General features: G+C 37.4%; 1 protein-coding gene across 3 annotated transcripts in view; it reads left to right on the top strand.

The window, feature by feature from the left end:
- Positions 1-22,226, top strand: part of Cpeb1 (cytoplasmic polyadenylation element binding protein 1) — a 93,252-nt gene that overhangs the window by 16,235 nt on the left and 54,791 nt on the right. For all 3 annotated transcript variants that reach the window (XM_031387177.1, XM_031387176.1, XM_031387174.1), the window contains exon 2: positions 4,110-4,284. In XM_031387177.1, coding sequence (XP_031243037.1) covers positions 4,110-4,284 — 175 coding nt within the window. The remainder of the gene's footprint in view (positions 1-4,109; positions 4,285-22,226) is intronic.

The following is a 22,226-nucleotide window of genomic DNA, read 5'->3' as shown; positions in this document are numbered from 1 at the left end:
TTGAGAATGTTTCATCATGTAACAGGATGGCCTTGAACCAAGCCTTCCCAGTTTCCTGATGGAGATTTAAAGTAAGCATAGAAAGGTAGCTAGGTTTGCATTATTTTGCAAAAAAAAATACCATGTTCCTAATTTGTCATCCCTAAATGATTTTTGTATGGTTATTTATATAAGAACTGCTTAAAATTGCAATAAAAAGTATTTTCAAAATCTTGAATATAAATGTTCAACTGTATATTTAGTATAAGTCTAAGGCAAATTGCCGAAGTACAATACAGTATAATGTTTTTGGGAGGCATCTAAGTAGATTATTTTCTGTTACTTTGACAATGTTTTTAAAGGCTTGAATGTATAAGACCAATGATTTCAACTAAAAAGAATCCAATTAAATGGATTCTCAGGGGAAAAAAGCATAAACACAGCTTTTTAGAAGGCTTTCTAAATTCTAATCCATAGACTTTGACTTTAAAATTCTCATTTGGAAGAGTAAACTCTATCTTTCAGATAAGCATGATTTTTCTTTCTTTCTTTCATTTTGACTAGGCTGGCCTCAGACTAGCAGAGATCTGCCTGCTTCTGCTCTCCAAGTGTGAGGATATACCACTACACCTGGCCCACAAGTCTATAAGAGGATTAACAGTAACTCTTTAGAAGGCATCTCTAGTGTAGGGAGGTGTGTTCTTGAGTACAAGCATATTGAATAAAATCTAGAGATGGTAATACTGTAGACATTTATGAGAATTGAGTGACACCTAGCGAAGATTTTGACCTGAGGAATGGTTACCATATGCTTAGCCTAGGGCATATACTATCTGAAGTCAAGGCCATGGTTTTCTAAAAAAGCAGTTCTAAATATTTTTTACCATGTACATACACAATTTTACGATTTTTATCTTTCCTTTTTCTGAGATAGGGCTTCACTGTGTAATAGCCCTGGCTGTCCTAGAACATGCATTGTAGACCAGGCTGGCCTTGAACTCACTTGCCTTGGTCTCTCAAGTGCTGGGATTAAAGGCATGCACAACCACTGCCTGGCTATAATTAAATATATAATTAAAAGCATAATTACTTTGTCCACAGTAAGACTTAAGTTGAGGTAAAAAGAACTAGTTGATGATCTCATTTTATGGCAGAATACACCAAAACAATAGAAGTTATTAGGCAATAGAAGATTAACCAAGAAAAAAATTTGTTATGGTAAAATATTGGTCTGAATTCAAAACTGTATGCTGCTAAAGTTGAAGACTGGTGTTTCTCAATGCTAATGCTGTAATCCTTCAGTACAGTTCCTCATGTTGTGGTTACCCCCAACCATAAAATTATTTTGTTGCTATTTCATAACTATAATTTTGCTACTGTTATGATAAATAACTGATATGCCAGATATTTGATATGTGGTCCCAAAGGATTGCAACCCACAGGTTGAGAACCACTGAGATAAGAGTATATAAAGTCAGTGCGACTTTAAGAGTAAATAATTTTAGTTTTGAAAATGAGAAATAATGAATTCTTTTAATTGGTGTGTTTAAAAAAAATCAGTCTATTCTATGGTGGATTAAAGTTTTAGGTAGTTTTATGATATCTTAAGTATTTTAATTAAGCTTGTGAAGTCAAGTTGTTATGAAAGAGAAGAACCTGGAATCATAAAATAGTTGCTTTAGCTTTTAAATATATTTTTTTCTCATTTAATGAGCACATAAATCTTTTCTTCAAAGAACCTTGTAGTTGCTCTGACTCATGACATAATAATAGTACTGATAGCATGAATTTGCTCAGCACATAATTAGGTGCCACTCACCGTGGTAAGTACTACATGTATATTAATTTAGACCCCCCTACATGTCATAGTATTGTACTTTTATATGTAGTGTACATATAAGGAAAATGGTTATCTGGACTGTTCTCCATCTAACAGTTTACTACCCCACCCTCAAACATTGCTACTTACTGGTAAGTTAAACTATTTGAGGTGTGAATTGAATGCTTTGCTTATTTTCATTCTAGTTACACAGTCATCTTAAACAAGACCTCTAATTTTGGTACGTAAGAGAAGGAGGAAGGCATGCTAGGTAATATTTGTCCAGTTCAGGAATATGGTGCATCTTCCTAATGGTATTACAAGTGAGGCAAAGTGGCAGGATAGATTCTTAAAATTAGATTTTTTTCAGGATACTTGAAATAATAAGCATTTAGACCTCCATCATGAAGAATGAATTTCTCTTAGAAGGCTTCCCCAAGTCTGTGTGTGTCTCCTAACTATTGTCATACTTTTCTCATTGGTCTTCATCTCTTCTGCAACTGCTTCCAGTCTATAAAGACTTACAAACAGTTGATCATTTTCTTGCCTTTAGATGTGGCCAAGATCCTGATATTTTATTTATAGTTCTTATATTATAATAAACAAGACATTAGGGTTTTCTTGTTTTGCATTGTTAAAGGGGACTTTAAATTTTTTGGCAACCTCTGATATAAAGATACTGCTAAGTACTTACCCTGGTGTATGAGGCCTTTCCAGTCTCCTTTATTCTGTACCTAATACTCTGCCTTACTGGAACACTTTTGATAATGCCTTTCTGCTTTCTGTGTTATTCCCTAGACCCCCTCCTTTCTCCAGTTTCCAAATATATTCTCCATTCAAAGTCATGTGTGTTAGAGGAAAGAATATGTTTACAGCATGTTGTAGCTTGTTATTATGGTTATTTATGACATGATCAGATCTTGTTCTTTGTCCTAACTTTCAAACTTTCTTGTAATTAAATCTTTGTCTCACTTTTAACCCTTAAGGTGTTGCCTATAGATTGAGGACAATTAATGTTTATTAAGCAGTGAATGAAGTATATAGCCTTACCTGTGCAAATGTAAATGCATACATTAATGAGGTTACAAAGTGAAGTTGAACATCATCTTTTATAAATGTACAATTATGAGTAGTGTGAGTCAGTAGGGATTGGCAAAACAGTCTTGTAGAATTGAGTATTCTGGTAACCTTCAAAGGGTGCAGAGGATATCTGTTTTCAAAAGCTTGAAACCAAGGTAGGATATGAATTTGTTTATTCAATGGTATTCTGCAGTTTATAAACTGTAAATGCATTTGATTGTTCTCACAATCAACCTGGATTTTAATAAGCTAGACAAAGTAACATCGTGCTATTCTGTTTTGATGAATGAGGCTATTAGTTAGTTCCTGTTTCCATACTTGTTCTGGTTCCCAAGTTATGTTAAAATGATTGCACTCCTTATGCTGATTTTCTTCTTAGAAAGTTAAGTCTGTCTGCTGGGTATGGAGTCTCATACTTGTAATCCCTTCACTTAGGAAGCTGAAGCAGAAGGATAACTTTGGGTATCTCCTCTCTACCTCCCCTTTCTCCTCCAGGCTACTATGGAATTCTAGGCTTTTTCTCAAACAGCAGTTAAAGATCAGAGAATGGTGTAATTTCAGAGGGGATGTAGGAAGATCAGGAGTTCCGAGTCATCCTGTATAAGAACCTGTTTCAAAAGAATAAAAGGAAAAGAAAATCCAACCTGTCAACCAGTGTGTTATTACTTAAAGCATGTGGCCTTGAATGTAGAAAGTGAGGGAATCGAAGTATGAAGAATGGTATCAGCTAGGTAACTGCCCTTGGTACTAATAAATGGTGATACTTAACAGTTTCTAGAGAACAGTAGAATAGTTGCATGGTAAATGTACCAGTGGTGGCACCACTGATAAAAATGCCTCTCTTCTTTTTGTGACCGGCTTCTTTCATGTTTTCAAGGGTTATCCATATTGTACCATGTTTTAGAACAGTTCTTTATGTCAGATGATATTCCATTGTGTAGATATACTGAATACTTGAACTAAATCTGTCTGTTCTGAAGTTCATGCTGTTGCTACCATGTCATGTCAATTATTATGTGTGTGATGCTAGAATAGCAGGTTCTTGAGGAAATGCCTTTTTACTTTTGATAACGAAGTGTTCTGAGTACTTTTTTTGAATAAACATTCATTCAGTGCATTGATGTGTAGGCAATAAACTGAAGTCTTTGTTACTTTTTCTAGTTCATGGTATTGTTGAAAATAGCATTCTGTGTGAATATAGAAAACCCAAGCATGTTTTCTTCATTTCTAGGAAGAAGAAGCAGGAAGGATAAAAGACTGCTGGGATAACCAAGAAGTTCCTGCACTCTCTACATGTAGCAATGCCAATATCTTTCGAAGGATAAATGCCATTTTGGATGATTCACTGGATTTCAGTAAAGTCTGCACAACACCTATAAATCGAGGGATTCATGACCAGTTGCCAGGTAATATGAGATTTGAAAGTCAGGTGCACAGGGCTCGTACAGAACTGCAGCTAAGTCGTGCATGCTAGAGGGCTTATCGGGAGGCCTGCGGAGAGCACACTGAATCTCTGCAGTATCTGCCCATTTCATGGTTTGTATTATGGATTGGATCCCCTCATTGTGGAGACTGTCATGTGTGGAGACTGCCCGAAATTATAGAATAATCTGTTTTGTGTGATGCACATTGAATTAAAGACTGAAAGTAACAGTATTTGTGTGTGCAGTGAAGTGACTGGGAGTGAAGTGCAGACATATAATTCTAGCTCTTAAGGAGATAGAGACAAGGAGAAATATAAATTTGGGGACAGCCTGGGCTACATAGTCATTTCAGGGTTAGCATAAGATAACTAGCAAGACCTTTTTTAGAAATACAAAACATAATCACCACTTGTTAGTCAGGGTTCTAGCCCCAGTACCACAAAGGAATATAATGTGAATCATATTGTTAAAGTTTTTTGGTAGCTGTTTACATTGTGGGGCTGGAGAGATGGCTCAGTTGTTAAAAGAGTACTTCCTGAGGTTCTATGCCCCAGTGTAGGGGAATGCCAGGGCCAGTGAGCAGGAGGGGGTGGGGTGGTGAGCAGGGGGAGGGAGGCAAGGAACAGGGGTTTATTTTAGCTTTTGTTTATTTTATTTTATTTTATTTTATTTTATTTTTGGAGGGGAACCTGGGAAAGGAGATATTATAAATAAGGGGGAAAAAAAAGAGTACTTCCTGCTCTTTCAGTGGACCTGAGTTTGTTTCTCAGACAAGCAGCAGGTGGCTCACAACACCTGTAACTGCAGTTCGAGGGAATTTGATACTCTATTGATCCCTCAGGGCACTAGTCACATATATGGTACATATATTTAGGCACTCACATATACACATAAAAACAATTTTTTAAAAAAGGATTGAAATAAATTTGATATTTAGTTCAACATATATAAAATACCTTCTTGTCAACATATAATCAGTATAAAAATATGCTAGTATCACTTAAATTGGAGCGCACTGTTTCTTGGTATCCTCACCCCATGCTTTCTGCTAGACTGGTAGCTAGCAAAACCCAACAATTCTCCTGTTTCCACCCTTCCCTGGTACTGACATTATAGGCACATGTGGCCACCCATAGGTTCATATATGGGTGCTGTGGGTCTGAACTCAGGTTTTCATGCCTGTGTAGCAAGCCCCTTTTACTGTTTTTCTAGCCCAGCTCTTAGTACTAAGACTTGAGAATGAAGTAAATTTGTCACAATGGACTAGTTACATTTCAGATACTCAGTAATGACTTGTGACTGGAAACAAGTGTATGATTAGATGGTGCAGTCTTTAAAACATGAATACAGGTCAGCAGGCATGAGTTTTCCCATATGTAGGAGACAACTGATGAGGAAAGGGTGGGGAGGCTTATGGGGAGAACTCTTGCCAAGAAACTATGAACACCTTGACAGTGTTTCATAATCTCCTGTGGGAGTTGCAACATGTTTTGAGAATGTTGATGTAAGCTGGGCAGTGGTGGCGCACACCTTTAATCCCAGCACTTGGGAGGCAGAGGCAGGCGGATTTCTGAGTTCAAGGCCAGCGTGGTCTACAGAGTGAGTTCCAGGATAGCCAGGGCTATACAGAGAAACCCTGTCTCGAAAAACAAAAACAAAAACAAAGCAAAAAAAAAAAATGTTGATATAATGTTTTTTTTTTTTGATCATTTTAGAAGAGTACATTTTTAATTTTTTAGAATGGGCTTTGAAAAAAATAGCAACAGATTTTCCAGAATGACTGGCAAGTACTCTTCTTTAGTTATAAAATCTATGATTTAACTTTCTAAGTTTAGTGTTGGAAATAATTCCCATGAAGATGTAGAGTCCATGAACATTAAATAGCTAAACATTTGGAGGAAAAACTAAGGATAAAACTGAAGGGTCTGTGACGGCTCAGCAGTTAAGAGCACTTGCTGCATTTGCTGAAGATTCCAGGTCTGACTTCCAGGACTCACAACCTCTAACACAGTCCCAGCAGCTTCCAAAGCCTTTATCTGACTTCCATCAGTATACACACATGATGCATGTACTCAGGCATACACAAATATACATAAAATAAGATAAAAAATTTAAAAAGGATAAAATTGAAGCTGGGTGTGGTAGTGCCCACCTATAATCTCAGCTCTTGGGAAGCCAGATATGGGTGTTGTCATGAGTTCAAGGCTACCCTGAGTTACTGAGTGAGACCCTGTCTCAAATACAAAGACAAAAAACTAAATTGACCTGTGGTGTCTGTAGAATTTATTTCTGATGAATTGTACAGAAGGTACATGAGGTACATTTAACAGTCTGGATGTTTGACTCAATCAACCTCTGAAAGTACATAATACACATGTAAATTATGAGCTAACTAAATTCCCCATTAGCTTACAGTGAATTAAAGATTCATGAGGGTTCCTTAGTTTCTAATACATGTTCTGTTACTCTTTGAGAAACCTGTATGATTATATTTTCTGCTAAGACTTGGGAAAAGAATATAGCTTAATGGTAGAATGTGTGTTTAACATATACATGACCTTAGGATTGATTCCTAATTCAAAAGAATAAAAAAGATGACTATTGATAGTGGCTTAACCTCAGTGAGTTGCTTCAGTCAAGTATAAAATTTTTTTGGTTGATAATTTTTCATTGGTACAAGATTGTTGAATTGTCTTTATATAGAGTGTTGGTTCCAAAACCATAAAGGTAATACACATTGTGTTTCAAAAGATTTCTAAAAACGAAATCAAAACATCCCCATAACATTCTTATATTCATTGTAAATGGTAGTATGGCATTTTCACATGAGTAAATGTTAAGTATTGGGTGTATTTCCTTTCATCCCCTCCCCTTGCTTTTTCTTTCTCCCAATTAGTTCTTTTTATCCCCTTTGATAGTTTTGTTTCTAATTTATGTCCTATATACATACATAATTTTTATGTATCGGTACATAATCTAGGGTCTATAATATGAAATAAAAGATTTGTCTTGTTGAGACTAGATTAACTCAATATGTTTATCTTTGTTTTTTTTTTTTGTTTGTTTTTTGTTTTTGTTTTTTGAGACAGGGTTTCTCTGTGTAGCCCTGGCTGCCCTGGTACTCATTCTGTAGACCAGGCTGGCCTCGAACTCAGAAATCCACCTGCCTCTGCCTCCCAAGTGCTGGGATTAAAGGCGTGCGCCACCACCGCCCAAATATGTTTATCTTTGGTTGCATCAAGTTTCCTGCAAACAAGGATGGCCTAGTCGGTCATCAATGGGAGAAGTCCTTGGTCCTGTGAAAGTTCTATGCCCCAGTGTAGAGGAGTGCCAGGGCCAGGAAGCAGGAGAGAGTGGGTTGGTGAGCAAGGAGAGGGGGGAGGGAACAGTTTCTTTTTTTCTTTTCTTTTGGAGGGGAAACTGGGAAAGGAGATATCATTTGAAATGCAAATAAGGAAAATATCTAATAAAAAAAGTTTAAAAAACTTTTAAACTTTTTAAAAAATGTTTCCTGCAAACAACATAACTTAATTCTTTATGACTGAAAAAGTTAAATTGTGTATGTTTGGCTTCTATGTGCTTGGCCCAGGGAGTGGCACTATTAGAAGGTGCATCCTTGTTGGAGTAGGTGTGGCCTTGGTTGGAGTAGGTTTGTCACTGTGGGCATGGGGTTTAATACCCTCATCCTAGCTGCCTGAAAGCCAGTATTCTCCTAGTAGCCTTCAGGTAAAGATGTAGAACTCTCAGCTCCCCCTGTACCATGCCTTCCTGAATGCTGCCATGCTCCCACCTTGATGATAATGTACTGAACCTCTAAACATGCAAGCCAGCCCCAATTAAATGTTGTCTTTATAAGAGTTGCCTTGGTCATGGTGTCTTTTCATAGCGGTAAAACCCTAAGACAGTAAACCCATCTCCTTGTCTTTCTGCTCTTAGACACCTGAGTTGGTTCTTCCAACTTTGCTGTTGTTGGAAATGTTACAGTAAACATTGATGTGCAATGTTGACACTTTGGATAAGTATATAGGAGAGATATACCTGAGTCATGGGGTAAACCTTTGTGTGTTTTTGTTGTTGTTGTTGTTGTTGTTGTTTTTCTTTAAGGAGCCTTCATACTGATTTCCATGGTAGCAACATTATTTGATATTCCCACTGTATAAGGGGTTACCTTTTGTCCCCATCCTAGTTAGCGTTTGGTGATGTGTGTGTGTGTGTGTGTGTGTGTGTGTGTGTGTGTGTGTATGTGTGTGTGTGTGTGTGTATACACCATGAAGTGCAGGTGTTCATAGCTGCCAAAAGTGTTGGATCCTCTGGAGCTGAAGCTAATGATGTAATTGTGAACTTTCAGATGTGGGTTCTGGGAAACAAATTTTGGTCTTTATAGTAAAGAGCAATAAGAGCTTTTAACCCAAGAGCTATTATAGGACCTTGTTTGTTTTATGTCTTTCCCTCGCTCTGTCCCTCTTTCCTTCTTGTCTTTTGGTAGGAGATGAGATCTCAGATATATAGCCTTACCTTGGCTGGCTTGGAATTTGCTTTGTAGATCTCAGACTCAGGAGATCTGCCTACCTCTGCTTCATGGGTGCTGGAGTTAAAGGTGTGCACCCTCTGCATCTTGTTTTTTTTTTATTTATTATTATAATTAAGTGTGCTGTAGCTGTCTTCAGACACACCAGAAGAGGCATCTGATCTCATTATGGGTGGTTGTGAGCCACCATGTGGTTGCTGGGATTTGAACTCAGGTCCTCTGGAAGAGCAGTCAGTGCTCTTACCCACTGAGCCATCTCACCAGCCCTGTTTGGTTTTTTTAAATGACTGTTCTGATTGGACTGAGGTGGATTTTAAAGCTAGTTTAATTGCAATTCCCTATAGGTAGTATATTTTATGTTTTTTTATGGGTATTTTTTAGGAGTATTTTTTATGTTTGAATTTTGCTTCATTTTTGAGAACTCTCAGTTCATTAACCCATTTTTAAAAAATATCGTAGAGTTCCTCCCTCCATTCTCCCTCTCCAGATGTTAGAAAAATGTCCTAGAGTTAATTCTCTTATGTGTAGCTAGCAAAGATTTTCTTCCATTCTGTAGGCTCTCTATTTAGTTGATTTTAACTGTTTCCTTGCTGTACAGAAACTTTGAATTTTAATGGGATCCCAGTTGTCAATATTTTTGAGCAACTGGAATCCTATACAGAATATTCTTGCTCTTTGTGTATATCTTGTAGTATTTTCTCTGCTTTCCACTAGCCTTTTCAGAGTTTGGTTCAATTGTTCTGGTCTTTGATCTATTTGGAATCTATTTTTGTACAAGGCAAGATGCATGGATCTAACTTCATTCTTTCTACAAGTGAGTATCCAGGTTTTTCAGCATTATTTGTTGGAGAGTATATCTTTTTTTTCTGATGTATATTTTTGGTATCTGTTAAAATCACCTGGCTGTAGTTATGTGGGCTTATGGCTGGGTCCTCATTTGTAGTCCATTGATCTATATGTCTGCTTTTGTACAGTGTAATGCTGTTTTTGTTACCACAACTAAGTAATATAACCTGAAATCAGTTATAATGTTACTTCAGGATTATTGTCTTGCTCAGGATTGCTTTATATCTTCTTATATATTTGTAATCTTTATATCTTCTTATATATTTGCTTCTTATATATTTGTAATCTTCTCTGCTTCCATATGAATTTAAAATATTTTTCCAATTTCCATTACAATGACATTAAAATTTCGATGGAGATTGTATTGAATCTGTTGATACTATAGCCATTTTCACAGTTTTTTTTTTTAACAATTCATGAGCATCATTTCAAAAGCTTTTTTTTCCTTTGTGCTTAGATTTGAAACCCACCTGGAATCTAGTTTTGTGTAAGGTTAGAGCGTTAAGATTCATTTTGTTTTTGTGTTGATACCCAGTTGACCCAGCACCATTTGTGTGTATGTGTGTTTTTACTGGGATTTGAAATGAAGCCCTTAACTTATATTGCTAATAAGTGAACTATCAATGGACTATACCTACTCTCTGTGTGTGTTTATGTATATATGTGTATGTATGTATTGGGTTTTTTTTGTTTTTTTTTTTTTTTTTTTTTTTTTTTTGGTTTTTGGTTTTTGGTTTTTGGTTTTGGTTTTGGTTTTTTTTGAGACAGGGTTTCTCTGTGTAGCCCTGGCTGTCCTGGAACTCAGGCTGTAGACCAGGCTGGCCTCGTACTCAGAAATCTGCCTGCCTCTGCCTCCCAAATGCTGGGACTAACCAGTGCCCGGCTTGTATGTATTGTTATATGTATGTTATGTGTTGGCTTATATTTTTTAAACCTACTTTAATACATATACTTAAATGCTTTAACCTCTCTTCTAGTCCACTACCCACCAAAAATAGTTAAAGCAAAAAATGTGGACCTGTTTAAAAATAGTTTTTATAGAGCAAATCCAGGATATCAGGATTTCAGCAGTTCAGTTCATACAAATCAACAGCGGTAGCTTGATCTATTTGCCGACACCATTTACAAATCAGCAACAACAGTTCTATCCAGACAAAACTCGGAGGCTCTGCCAATTGGCCCAAGTCCGTGAAAGCAGCAAAAAGTCGCCAAAACACAGCCAAAAGTTCTTTGGTGCATTTTTCTCTATAAAGTTCTGACAAATAATGAACAATAAAAAATGACAAGACAGGCCAATGCCACCAGCAATGTCAGTGAAGACTAGCATCAACACAGCTCAATGATTACCAGCAAAAAATGAGAAGGCAAACCAGTACTACACAATGTCATCCACTGTCTGTTGGGTTGTATATGTACCCTTTCCAAAGATCACATGTTCTTCCAAGCGTCCACTCTAGCAACACATCACATGGTTTTTCAGGCTATTTCCAGAAAAACACCACAAGTCTGTTCTCAGTAAAACATCCTCCCTAGCGTCTGCTTAAGCAAAAACATCCTCTCAAAAGACAGTTTCAAAAAAAAGACATGACACAACTGAGTCTCCAAAAACCCCCAAAATTTCCACTTCAGTTATGTGTACATATACATATGTAATATGTGTATGTGTGTGTGTATGTTACATATGTACACACACACAGTCTTACGTAGACACAATGAATAGTCTTGTTGCATAGTTGGCAGTTGGCTTGAATATTGTCTAGTTAGAAAAATCCTGTTCTTGGGCAGGTGATGGTTCAGCCGCTAAGGAGTTTGCTGTCATGTCTGATGTGAGTTTGATCTCCTGAGTCCACATAGTGGAAGCAGTTCCTGCAAGGTGTCTCCTGACCATCACACCTACACCATGGCATATGTACAACCTTCTGCCCCCCCATACACACAATTTATAAAAAGAAATAATTATTTGTATGTAATGGTGGCTTGATTGTCACCTCTGAAAACTTTTTCTCACCTTCTCCTGCCTCTCACATTTCTACCATCTGTGTGGCTTTGGGATGGAGTTAGGTCCTTTGTTCTTTCTGCTTATGGATATAGTCTAAAAATGGCAAAGAGAAGAAGAGGAACAGTTTTGAAAAACATCCTCATCCCATTTCAAAGTAAGTTTTACACAAAATAGAAGTACAGATTCTGACACAGGTGACCTGGAACAAATCCTGGCTTTGCTACATTACAGATTTCTAACTATCAATACTTAATGTCTCCCAATATTTTTAATTAACTGATTATATTTAGAGACTTGGGTTTGGTTTGTGTGTGTTTGTAAGAGAGAGAGAAAGACAGAGATAGAGACAGACAGGGTTCCTCTGTGTAGCCTTGGCTGTCCTGAGACTCTCTGTAGACTAGGCTGGCCTACATATTCAGAGACCCACCTGCCTCTGCCTCGTAAGTGCTAGAATTAAAGGTGTGTGCCACTACCACCCATATTTTAGCACCTAGATGCATTAATATATTAGAGATTGACAGCAATTTTGTATCTCATACTTCATTTATTAACTGATGTAATTTTGTAAAAAATAAGCTTTCATTGCTTGGTTAACCTAGAAAAAAAAGATAAAAAACCCTGGGGAAGACAATTAAGTGGTTGATTATTTCTGTTTATTTTGTTATATAATACTGAGTTGATTCTCCAAAGTTGACCAGTAAGTTTTTCTAATATTATCATGGTCTCATGGATTTAATGTATTGGATGTGTCTTGATCCATTGCAATTACCTGTTTTTGTTCACATGATCCTATCCTTGAACAGTTGATTTTCTTCATATTCAGTAAAGTGACTATTTTTTAAAAATCCATCAAAATGCGGAAGAAGTGGAATTCTCATGTATTCTTTATGGAGAATGTTTCATCTTCTTTGGAAAACAGTATCAGAGTTGTTAAAAGGTCATGTTTAAGTTACCATGTGACCTGAAAATTGACTTCAACCTATATCTAAAGAAATAAATCGGGGATAGTGAGATGACTCAGTAGTTAGGAGCACCTACTGTTTTTTCAGAGGACTCAAAAGTTCAATACCCAACACCCACATTAAATGGCTTACAAAGGCCTGTAACTTCAGATACAGGAGAACCAATGCCTTTGGCTTTTGTAGGCCCTTACATGCACATACCTACACCTACACACACACACACACACACACACACACACGCATTTTAAAAGGAAATCTTCAAAAAAAACTTCAACAAACCCAAACAAACATAGAGTCAAAGGCTAGAAGCTTACTTAGTTTGGTGGCAAGGCTGCTTGCTAGCCTGTGTGAGGCATTCAACTCAGTCCCCCAGCATTGTGAAGAACTGATCATAGGTCTTAAGTAAAAACCTATAAACAGACTTTTGCAGCAGCATTTTTCCTACTGTCCCTGATGGTAGGAGCAACTAGTGAGTGGATAAACAAGAAGTGATGCCACAGTAGAGCACATTATTGAGCGATGAAGAATGAAGTACTGATTGATATTGCAGTGTGGATGTGCCTTGAAAACACGCTAAGGGAAACAAACTTTTTAAAAGGCTGTACAGTTCCATTTTTGTGACTATCCAGAGGAGGATGGATTGATTGATTTGGCTGGCTAATGGGTGTCCATGAGGGGTCAGAGGGGGGATAAGAATAGCTACTGGACAATTTCTTTAGAGCGTGATAGAACGTTTTAAACTTTAGTGTTGTGACACTAAAACCCACTGAACTGTATAACAAGCTTGTTTGTTTTCATGTATATATGTAAATTTTGTTGAGATGGTGTCTCTCAGTGTTTCTCAGACTGATTTGGAATTGTGGGGTCAGGTGATCCTCTTGTTTATTGGTCCTCTCAAGTAGGAGTGCAGAAGTCAGGTTAACATGCCTGATTGAGTTGTATAACTTAAGTGAATGTATGTGTCTAAAAAGGAAAAAAATATCTACAGTGCACAGCAGAGAACTCTTAAATTATAGTAGTGTTCTTGAGAATAAGACTCTAAACCATATTTAAAAACACATACGAAGAGACAATTCTTTAGTTAACACATAATCAAATTGTTCTGGATGCTGTAACTACAAGACAGATGTGAGCAGATAACACAGCATCTGCTCTCGTGTAGAAAAGCTATGAATAGTATGTGTGTGGGTACAGAAGGATGGTGGAAGGTAGCACAAACAGGACTTTTGAGATTGTTCCAGATAATTTGAAAACTAAACAGTGGTGCCAAATAGGGAATTACTGGGCCAGAGGTTCAGTGGTTATATAATTTTATGGGTCAGAATGGGTGAGAATTTAGGGAAGACCCCCACTTCACATGTGTGTGTGTCTATGTCTGTGTCTGTCTGACTGACTGACTGACTGTATCTCTCTCTTCTATTTGAGAAAGTGACATTTAAGAGGAATACCAGGATGACAAATCCAGTCATGTAAGGACTTGTTTAAGACAGGGTCTCCTTATATAACTAGGTTGGCTTATAATTCACTGTTAGCCCAAGTTGGTCCAGAACTCACGGTCCTCCTATCCTTAATCTCCAATGTTCTTCAATCAAAGGCATGTGCCATCATGCTCAGCTAAAGTGTTCTTAGTTAAGGGTAAGAGAGGGCAAAACAGCATGGTCTTACATTGAGCCTGTGTTTGTTGATTAAAGTTGCCGTTCATATTAAGGGAAATAATTACTTAAAAGTTTTTCACCTTTGATAATGTTGTGATAAATGTCTTTATAGGTAAATCATTCTTAGCATTTGTGTTTATTTAGGAATGGATGTTAACATGTTTTATTTAGGTGTGGTATATTTTTGGAGATAAGGACTTAGAACTGACTACTGAAGCCTACCCTGAACCCTGCAAAAGATTATAGTACTGCAACTAAGTTGAGGTTATGCAGTTTCAAAAGTTTTAAAACTCTTACATATATGAAAATGCTGTCCGTTTTTGTCCCTTCCACAGTTTGATAGTGCTGCCTCACCATACATGGGTGAAGAAAATTATCAAAAAACTCATCACCATTGAATGTTGAAACTATAATTTTTACAGCTTGATAAATTTCTCATTTTGATTCCCATTTTCTTAATAAATGGAACAACTTTTTAAAAGCAATTAGTATTTTTAATCTTTTCCCTTGGCACAGGAAGCTACCAGGCTATCTAAAAAATACTTTAAAGAGGGTTGTGATTGTCTCCATTGCTGAAGAAATTAAAAGATGGTAGACAGTTCATTATTCATTATTGTCATTATTATCTAGTTCCCAATAAATAGCTTAGGGAAAGTGTTATAAAGTCAACTTATATAACTATACATCCTTAATTGACAAATTGAACTTTTTTTAAACATTAATGCTGGCTAGGAATAATAATTGTGAATTCACACTATTATAGTTCTGTCCCTAAGTATAAAGGTGTGCTCACAAGCATAACTCCCCACATAGAATAGCTGTGAAACCAGTTTGAGTCAGCATCTTTAGTTCTTTCTTAATGAACACAAAGATGCAAACTTGCAAACTAACATTTTATATAATTTTATGTAGGTTGAGCTTTTTTACTCCAACAGTTTGGTACTCTGCACAAAAAGTAACTGAAGTAACTTTCTTCTGACTGAACTCCAGAGAAATAATTGTTTAATGAAGGCAGTATACTAAATTGAACATCTAAAATAGTATGTCTGCAGTTTTAAATATTATCTAGTACATAGGAAATGCAATTAAGTTGTTTGGAGTGTAATTTGTTTGAGTATGGTATTCATTTTTTACAGAGGACAGTAAATGCTAACTTGCCATAAAGGAAAGGATATGCGATTAGAATTTATGATAAAAAATAGGGCAGAGCTCCTGTGTTGTTTTATTTGAGAAAAAAAATACTTCAACTATTTCATGCTGAAGGACTGGGTAAATTACACTAGCAAGATAACTGAAAAATGTGTTTCCCGATTGACTTTGAAATCCATTCCACCCTCATCCTAGAACTTTCCATGTGTTCCTTCTCTAATTCTATTTCTTCATTTGTGTGATTATTTAGTTTGTGTCTACCACAAAACTTGTAAATCCATGAAATCAAGACTTGCAGCTGTTTTTCCTCCACTAATTGCTTTCCTAATGCCTAATATACAAGATTCAGTCATTAGAATCTTTTTTAGCCTATAATGTTCATAGAACTTATAGTTAAGTTGTACCAGTGTTAGGAAAGATACAAGAGGGCTGGAGAGACGGCTCAGTGGTTTAAGAGCACTGACTGCTCTTCTAGAGGTTCTGAGTTCAATTCCCAGCAACCACATGGTGGCTCACAACCATCTGTAATGGGATCTGATGCCCTCCTGTGGTGTGTCTGAATATAGCTACAGTGTACTTAAATATATAAAATAAATAAAATCTTTTAAAAAAATACAAAGAAAATGCCATAAAAGGAATATGCTTTATTTAAACTGTTCACTTAAAGCAAGCAGGATGAGGATGAGAAACATTGCAGATTATGAAGTAACCTTATTTTGTGACTTTACAAAATTAAATAACCTTTAAAGAACATCAAGACAAAGTGACATTGGTTTAATGGGACCTATGTGACCATGGTAAAAATTGCTTTACTTCTTTTGACTCAATATTTATAAAATGGGCATGATGTCTTCCTGCTCCATGGTTTATAAGTTATATGGCCCTCTTAAACTTAGAAAGTTAGTTTTCTTGATCTTTTTTCCCCCTATTTGTGAAACTGAAGACTGGTGTTTGATTCCATCTCTAAAAGCCTTGGTCTGTGTGGCACCATCCCCATCTGCTGGACTGTCAGAGTTGTGCTACTAGAAAACTTGGTCATGTCTTAATCACTGTCAGAATTACTTAGGTTTCAATTTCCAAATGTAAATATTTTACCTCTTTTGACTGAAAAATTAAAGTTACAGGCTAGGAGGCCACTCAGAGATGAAGGTAAAGGTTTCAGGAATCAGGACTAGGTGTGGTATTTAAAGTTTTTCCTATTTGTTGTGCAATTTTATACATTGTTGAGAGGATATCATTTAATTTCTAGATAATTCAAAAGTTCTGTAGGAAATTATTACAAGGTTGGTTAGGGTAGGACCTACCTTTAATCCCAGCACTTGGAGGCAGAGGGAAGCAGATCAGAGGCCTAGTCTACATAGCTAACTTCCAGGATAGCTAGGACTACATGGAGAGACCCTATCTCAAAGAAAATTATCACAACTAATAAAAGTCATAAAAGCAAATATTCAGAACAAAGCACAAAATAATTATTAAACAAGAATAGTTATCTTCATCCTAATAATAGTTAGAAATATAAATGAAAAAAATCCTGTGCTCCATAGCAACACCTTATGAAGTAGATATGTAAGTTAAATAAGTAAGATGTCTATAAAGAAACTATTCTGATGGATACAAAAATAGGATTTTAATGAGTGGAGAAACTTTTGTTTCTGGGATGGGAAAGATTTCTATTAAAGACATGAATCCTATAGTGATTAAGAACACAGTGTCGAGCTGGGCAGTGGTGGCGCACGCCTTTAATCCCAGCACTTGGGAGGCAGAAGCAGGTGGATTTCTGAGTTCGAGGCCAGCCTGGTCTACAGAGTGAGCCCAGGACAGCCAGGGCTACACAGAGAAACCCTGTCTCAAAAAAAAAAAAAAAAGAACACAGCGTCAAATTCAGTTAGTGTGTGTTTAACAAAAAACCTGGCATGATGCTATGTTCCCACCCTGTAGTCTCAGATGTTTATTTAGTGTTTCCACAAATCATATTTTGGGACCTTTTTTCCTTGACTTGTTAATTGGTCATCTGTGCCTGTGAGTGTCCTAGAATGTTGCTGGGAAGCATTCTTGGTTGGAAAAAAAAAGAAAGGAAGGAAGGAAGAAAAGAAAAGAGAAAAGGAGGGAAGATAGGAAAGAAGAAGAAAAAGAAGGTGAGCATCTGGTATCTCCAAAGGCAACATGTTGGCTCAAATGGAGTGGACACCATCCGAGAACATCTGGAAAAGGATGTTCCCAGTCTCTTGGGAGACTGACATCATTAAGCAAGAATCTGGGAATATTCCTCTTCTCTTGGTCACACAGATGTTGACTTAGAGCTGTGATAAAACACTCATGACTTAAAAGCAACTTGGGGAAGAAACAGTTTATTTTATTTTAGCTTACAACTCTCAGGTCATACTCCATTACTGATGGGAGTTCTCATGGCAGGAACCTGGAGACAGGAACTGAAGCAAAGGTTATGGCAGAGTCCTACTTACTGGCTTGCTCAACCTGCTTTCTTTTATCCCCCAAGACCACCTGCTCATCATGGCACTACCCACAATGGACTAGGCTCCCACATCAATCACTAATGAAGAAAATGCAGTCCAGACTTGCTCATAGACAATCTGATGGAAGGATTTTTACTTTGCTTGTATCAAGTTTAGTTTGTCTTAGACTTCAGTATAGTGGTGGTGATTCTAATCATGTTCAGAGTATATTTCTTAGGGTCAATGATCCCCCGTTTTTTGGAATACTTACTATACTTGGAGAATCTTGAAATAGAGATTTAATACTTAGATTCCCGGGACACCCCTCAATTTCTTCATATCATTTTCTTGGTGGATTTTTAGTTCCTTGTTTACAAAATAAGGATTTGCCTTTCCTTTTTAACAAAAATTGTGTTAACAGGCTAAGAGCTTGATTTCTTGTTAACAAGAGATAAAACATTAGAAAATGGAAAATCTTTGCCTTGAGAGTATAGAAATACAATTTCCTTTCTGGTTTGAGAAGAATAGAGTCTATTTTTTATTTCCTTTCTCAAGATGCAACAAAAAGGATAACAGAATAAGAGGATCAAGTCTACATAAAGCCTGCACTTCTTAGACTCTCCTACAGCTTGGTGATACTCTTTGTTAACTGGAAAAATGGGTGTTGCTTATAGATTTCTTCCCAGCAGAGCAGCTTACTCTTCTAGTCTTTGTTCTGCTTTCTTGTGGAATTAGATTTTTAACATTAAACTTAAAACAGCTCCAAAAAGAGGGTTTGTTCATGGAATCCAGCTATTTACTTTTTGGACAGCTCATCTATTCTAAAGCATTACATTCAAGAGAAAAGTAGTTTCTTGTTTTAGCCATTGAGGTTTATTTCAGCAAATAAACCTCATAAACCAGAGTGACAGGCCTAAAGTAAAAACCTCAAATTGACAAGTTCTGTCTGTATAAAGTGCATTTGGCCCACAAGTAAATCAGTTGGTGTTAATTATGAACAGACAATAAGGATAACTAGGAACTTAGGAAAGCTACATTTTAGAGACAAAAGCAAGTTAGGAAAGGAGGAGGAAATGCCTTATGAGGCATATAATTCAAGGAGGAAAGAAATCACAGCTAAAAGTTTTATTGTTTTTTTTTTTATTTGAAACTTGGTATGTTTACATTGTATTATTATCCTAATTTCATTTTGTCATTGGTCTCATGTAAAAAAATTTTTAATAATTAGTTTTTTACACTCCATATTTTATTCCCCCCACCCCCATCCACTCTTCAACTGTTCCATATCCCATACCTCCTCCTCACCCCCCTGCCTTCATGTAGATGTCCCCACCACCGCTAAACTCCCTAGGGCCTCCTCCTTCTCTCTCTCTGTCTCTCTCTGTCTCTGTCTCTCTCTGTCTCTCTCTGTCTCTCTCTCTCTCTCTCTCTCTTAAAAAAAAGATTTATTTATTTTATGTAGCAACAGACATAACAGAAGAGGGCATCAGATCCTGTTACAGATGGTTGTGAGCCATTAGGTTGCTGGGACTTGAACAACAGGACCTTTGGAAGAGCAGTCAGTGCTCTTAACCACTGAGCCATTTCTCCACCCAACCTCCAGTCTCTTGAGGGTTAGGTGTATCACCTATGAATGAATACAGACTTGGAAGTCTTCTACTGTATGTGTGTTGGGGGCATCATATCAGTTGGTTTATGCTGCTGTTTGGTGGTCCAGTGTCTGAGAGATCTTGGGGATCCAGATTGAGACTGCTGGTCCTCCTCAGCTTCTTTCAGCCTTCCCTAATTCAACAACAGGGATCAGCTGCTTCTGTCCATTGGTTGGGTGTTAATATCTGTATCTGACTCTTTCAGCTGCTTGTTGGGTCTTCCGGAGTATGGTCATGATAGGCCCCTTTTTGTGAGTGCTCTATAGCCTCAGTAATAGTGTCAGGCCTTGGGACCATCCCTTGAGCTGGATCCCACTTTGGGTCTGTCACTGGACCTTCTTTTCCTCAGGCTCCTCCCCCCCTGTAATTCTTTCAGGCAAGAACAATTATGGGTCAGAGTTGTGACTATGGGATGGCCTCCATCTCCCTCATTTGATGCCCTGTTTTCCTGCTGGAGGTGGGCTTTGTAAGTTCCATCTCCCTACTGTCAGGCATTTCATCTAAGTCCCTTTGAGTTCTGAGAGTCTCTCACCTCCCAGGTCTCTGGTACATTCTGGAGGGTCCCCCAACCTCCTGCCTCCAGAGGTTGTCTGATTCCATTCTTTCTGATGGCCCTCAGGGCCTCAGTCCTTTTTCCTCACCCAAGACCAGATAAGGTTCCCCTCTCTTCCCCACTCCCTTGCCTCCCACTCCACTTTCCCTCCCAGGTCCTTCCCTCCCCACTTGTGATTACTTTCTTCTCTCTCCCAAATGGGACTGAGCATCCTCACTTGGGCACTTCAGCTTGTTGACCTTTTTGAGTTCTGTGGACTGTATCTTGGGTATTCTGTTATTTATTTATTTATTTGGCTAATATCCATTTATTAGTAGTACATACCATGCATATCCTTTTGGGTCTGAGTTACCTCACTTGGGATGACACTTTCTAGTTTCATCCATTTGCCTGCAAAACTCAGGATGTCCTCATTGTTAACAGCTGAGTAAGGCCTGACGGTGGTGGCATATGCTTTTAATCCCAGCACTTGAGAGGCAGAGGCTGGCGGATTTCTGAGTTTGAGGCCAGCCTGGTCTACAGAGTGAGTTCCAGGACAGCCAGGGCTATATGGAGAAACTCTGTCTCAAAAAAACAACAACAACAACAAAAAAACAAAAAACAAAAAAAACCCAAACAAACAAACAAAAAACAACAGCTGAGTAGTACTCCATTGTGTAAATGAACCACATTTTTTTGTATCCATTCTTCTGTCATGGGATCTAGATTGTTTCCAGCTTCTGGGTATCACAAATAAGGCCACTGTGAACATAGTGGAGCACATGCCCCTGCGGCATGTTTTCAGGCACACCAGAAGAGGGTATCAGATCCCATTATAGATGGTTGTGAGCCACCATGTGGGTGCTGGGAATTGAACTCAGGACCTCTGGAAGAGCAGTCAGTGCTTTTAACTGCTGAGCCATCTCTCTAGCTCTCATGTAAAATTTAAAATCTCATTTTAGTGTGGACTTTTTGCAAACACCAAAAAAAATCATTTTTATTTGGAGGGTGCTAAATCTGAGCACCTTACCCTATTTAATAAGAAGAATTTTTTCTTCTAGTAATGCTTGTTATAAAAGATTTGTAGAAAATAGACCCCTCAAAATTGAGAGACATTATACATAACTACTACAGACATTTTGATCAATCTCCCAGTATTTCTCTAACATACAGGTTTCATCTACATGAAGTCTTTCAGAATGTTAATTCCTCATTTTGCTTCCTTTTTCTGTTATTAATTTTTATACTTTATAGGTTTGTATAACATTCTGCTATGTAAATCAAAGCATTATAGGAGTCTAAATGCATGAATAGAATTCAGGGCTCCCATAATTTACACTGATAAAAATAAATATCTGTTTTATACACTAGTGAGAAGTACCTGAAGTTAAAACTTTTGCTACATCTGTGGTTATCCTTGAAAGTAGGCTTTACCATCTAAGAATAAATATCATTTTGAGCTTTCTTTTTTAAGATTTATTTTTATTTATTTCTTTTTTATGTATGTGAGTACACTGTCACTCTCTTCAGACACACCAGAAGAAAACATCAGATCCATTATAGATGGTTGTGAGCCAATATGTGGTTGCTGGGGATTGAACTCAAGACCTCTGGAAGAGCAGCCAGTGCTCTTAACTGCTGAGCCATCTCTCCAGCCCCCTTTTGAGCTTTCAATGCACATCTTTGATAATCCTCCAGAAATTGACCAGCTTAGTCTTTATGTCACTGAGTGTTAGGGATTGAACCCGGGGCCTGTGCACACTAGGTGAGCATTTTACCACCAAGTTACTTGCCCTAGTCCATAAATGTTTGTTTGTTTGTTTGTTTTGGGGGGGTTCATTCATGCAAGGCAAGCACTGTTAACCCTGACTTACTACTTCAGCTATATTGATTTTATGTATAACTTGGGGACAACACTAAACAGGATATTAGACTCTAGCTTTAACTTCCCCTCCAGAATCCATCGATTATATTAAGCTGGTCTTGAATCAACAAAATTTGCTTTTGATTTCCTTAAATTAAAGTTATCTTCAAATATAATACATATGCATATGGCAATGAGATCTTGGGAGCATCAGAGTAATCAAACTGACTTTTTAAAAGAGTAAATGGAGCATGTGTCCTTGTTACATGTTGCAGTATTTTTTGGGT

The sequence above is a fragment of the Mastomys coucha genome, unplaced genomic scaffold (assembly GCF_008632895.1).
Source record: "Mastomys coucha isolate ucsf_1 unplaced genomic scaffold, UCSF_Mcou_1 pScaffold21, whole genome shotgun sequence".
In the NCBI taxonomy this organism is placed as follows: domain Eukaryota; kingdom Metazoa; phylum Chordata; class Mammalia; order Rodentia; family Muridae; genus Mastomys; species Mastomys coucha.
This window is presented reverse-complemented; position numbering and strand designations above follow the sequence as displayed.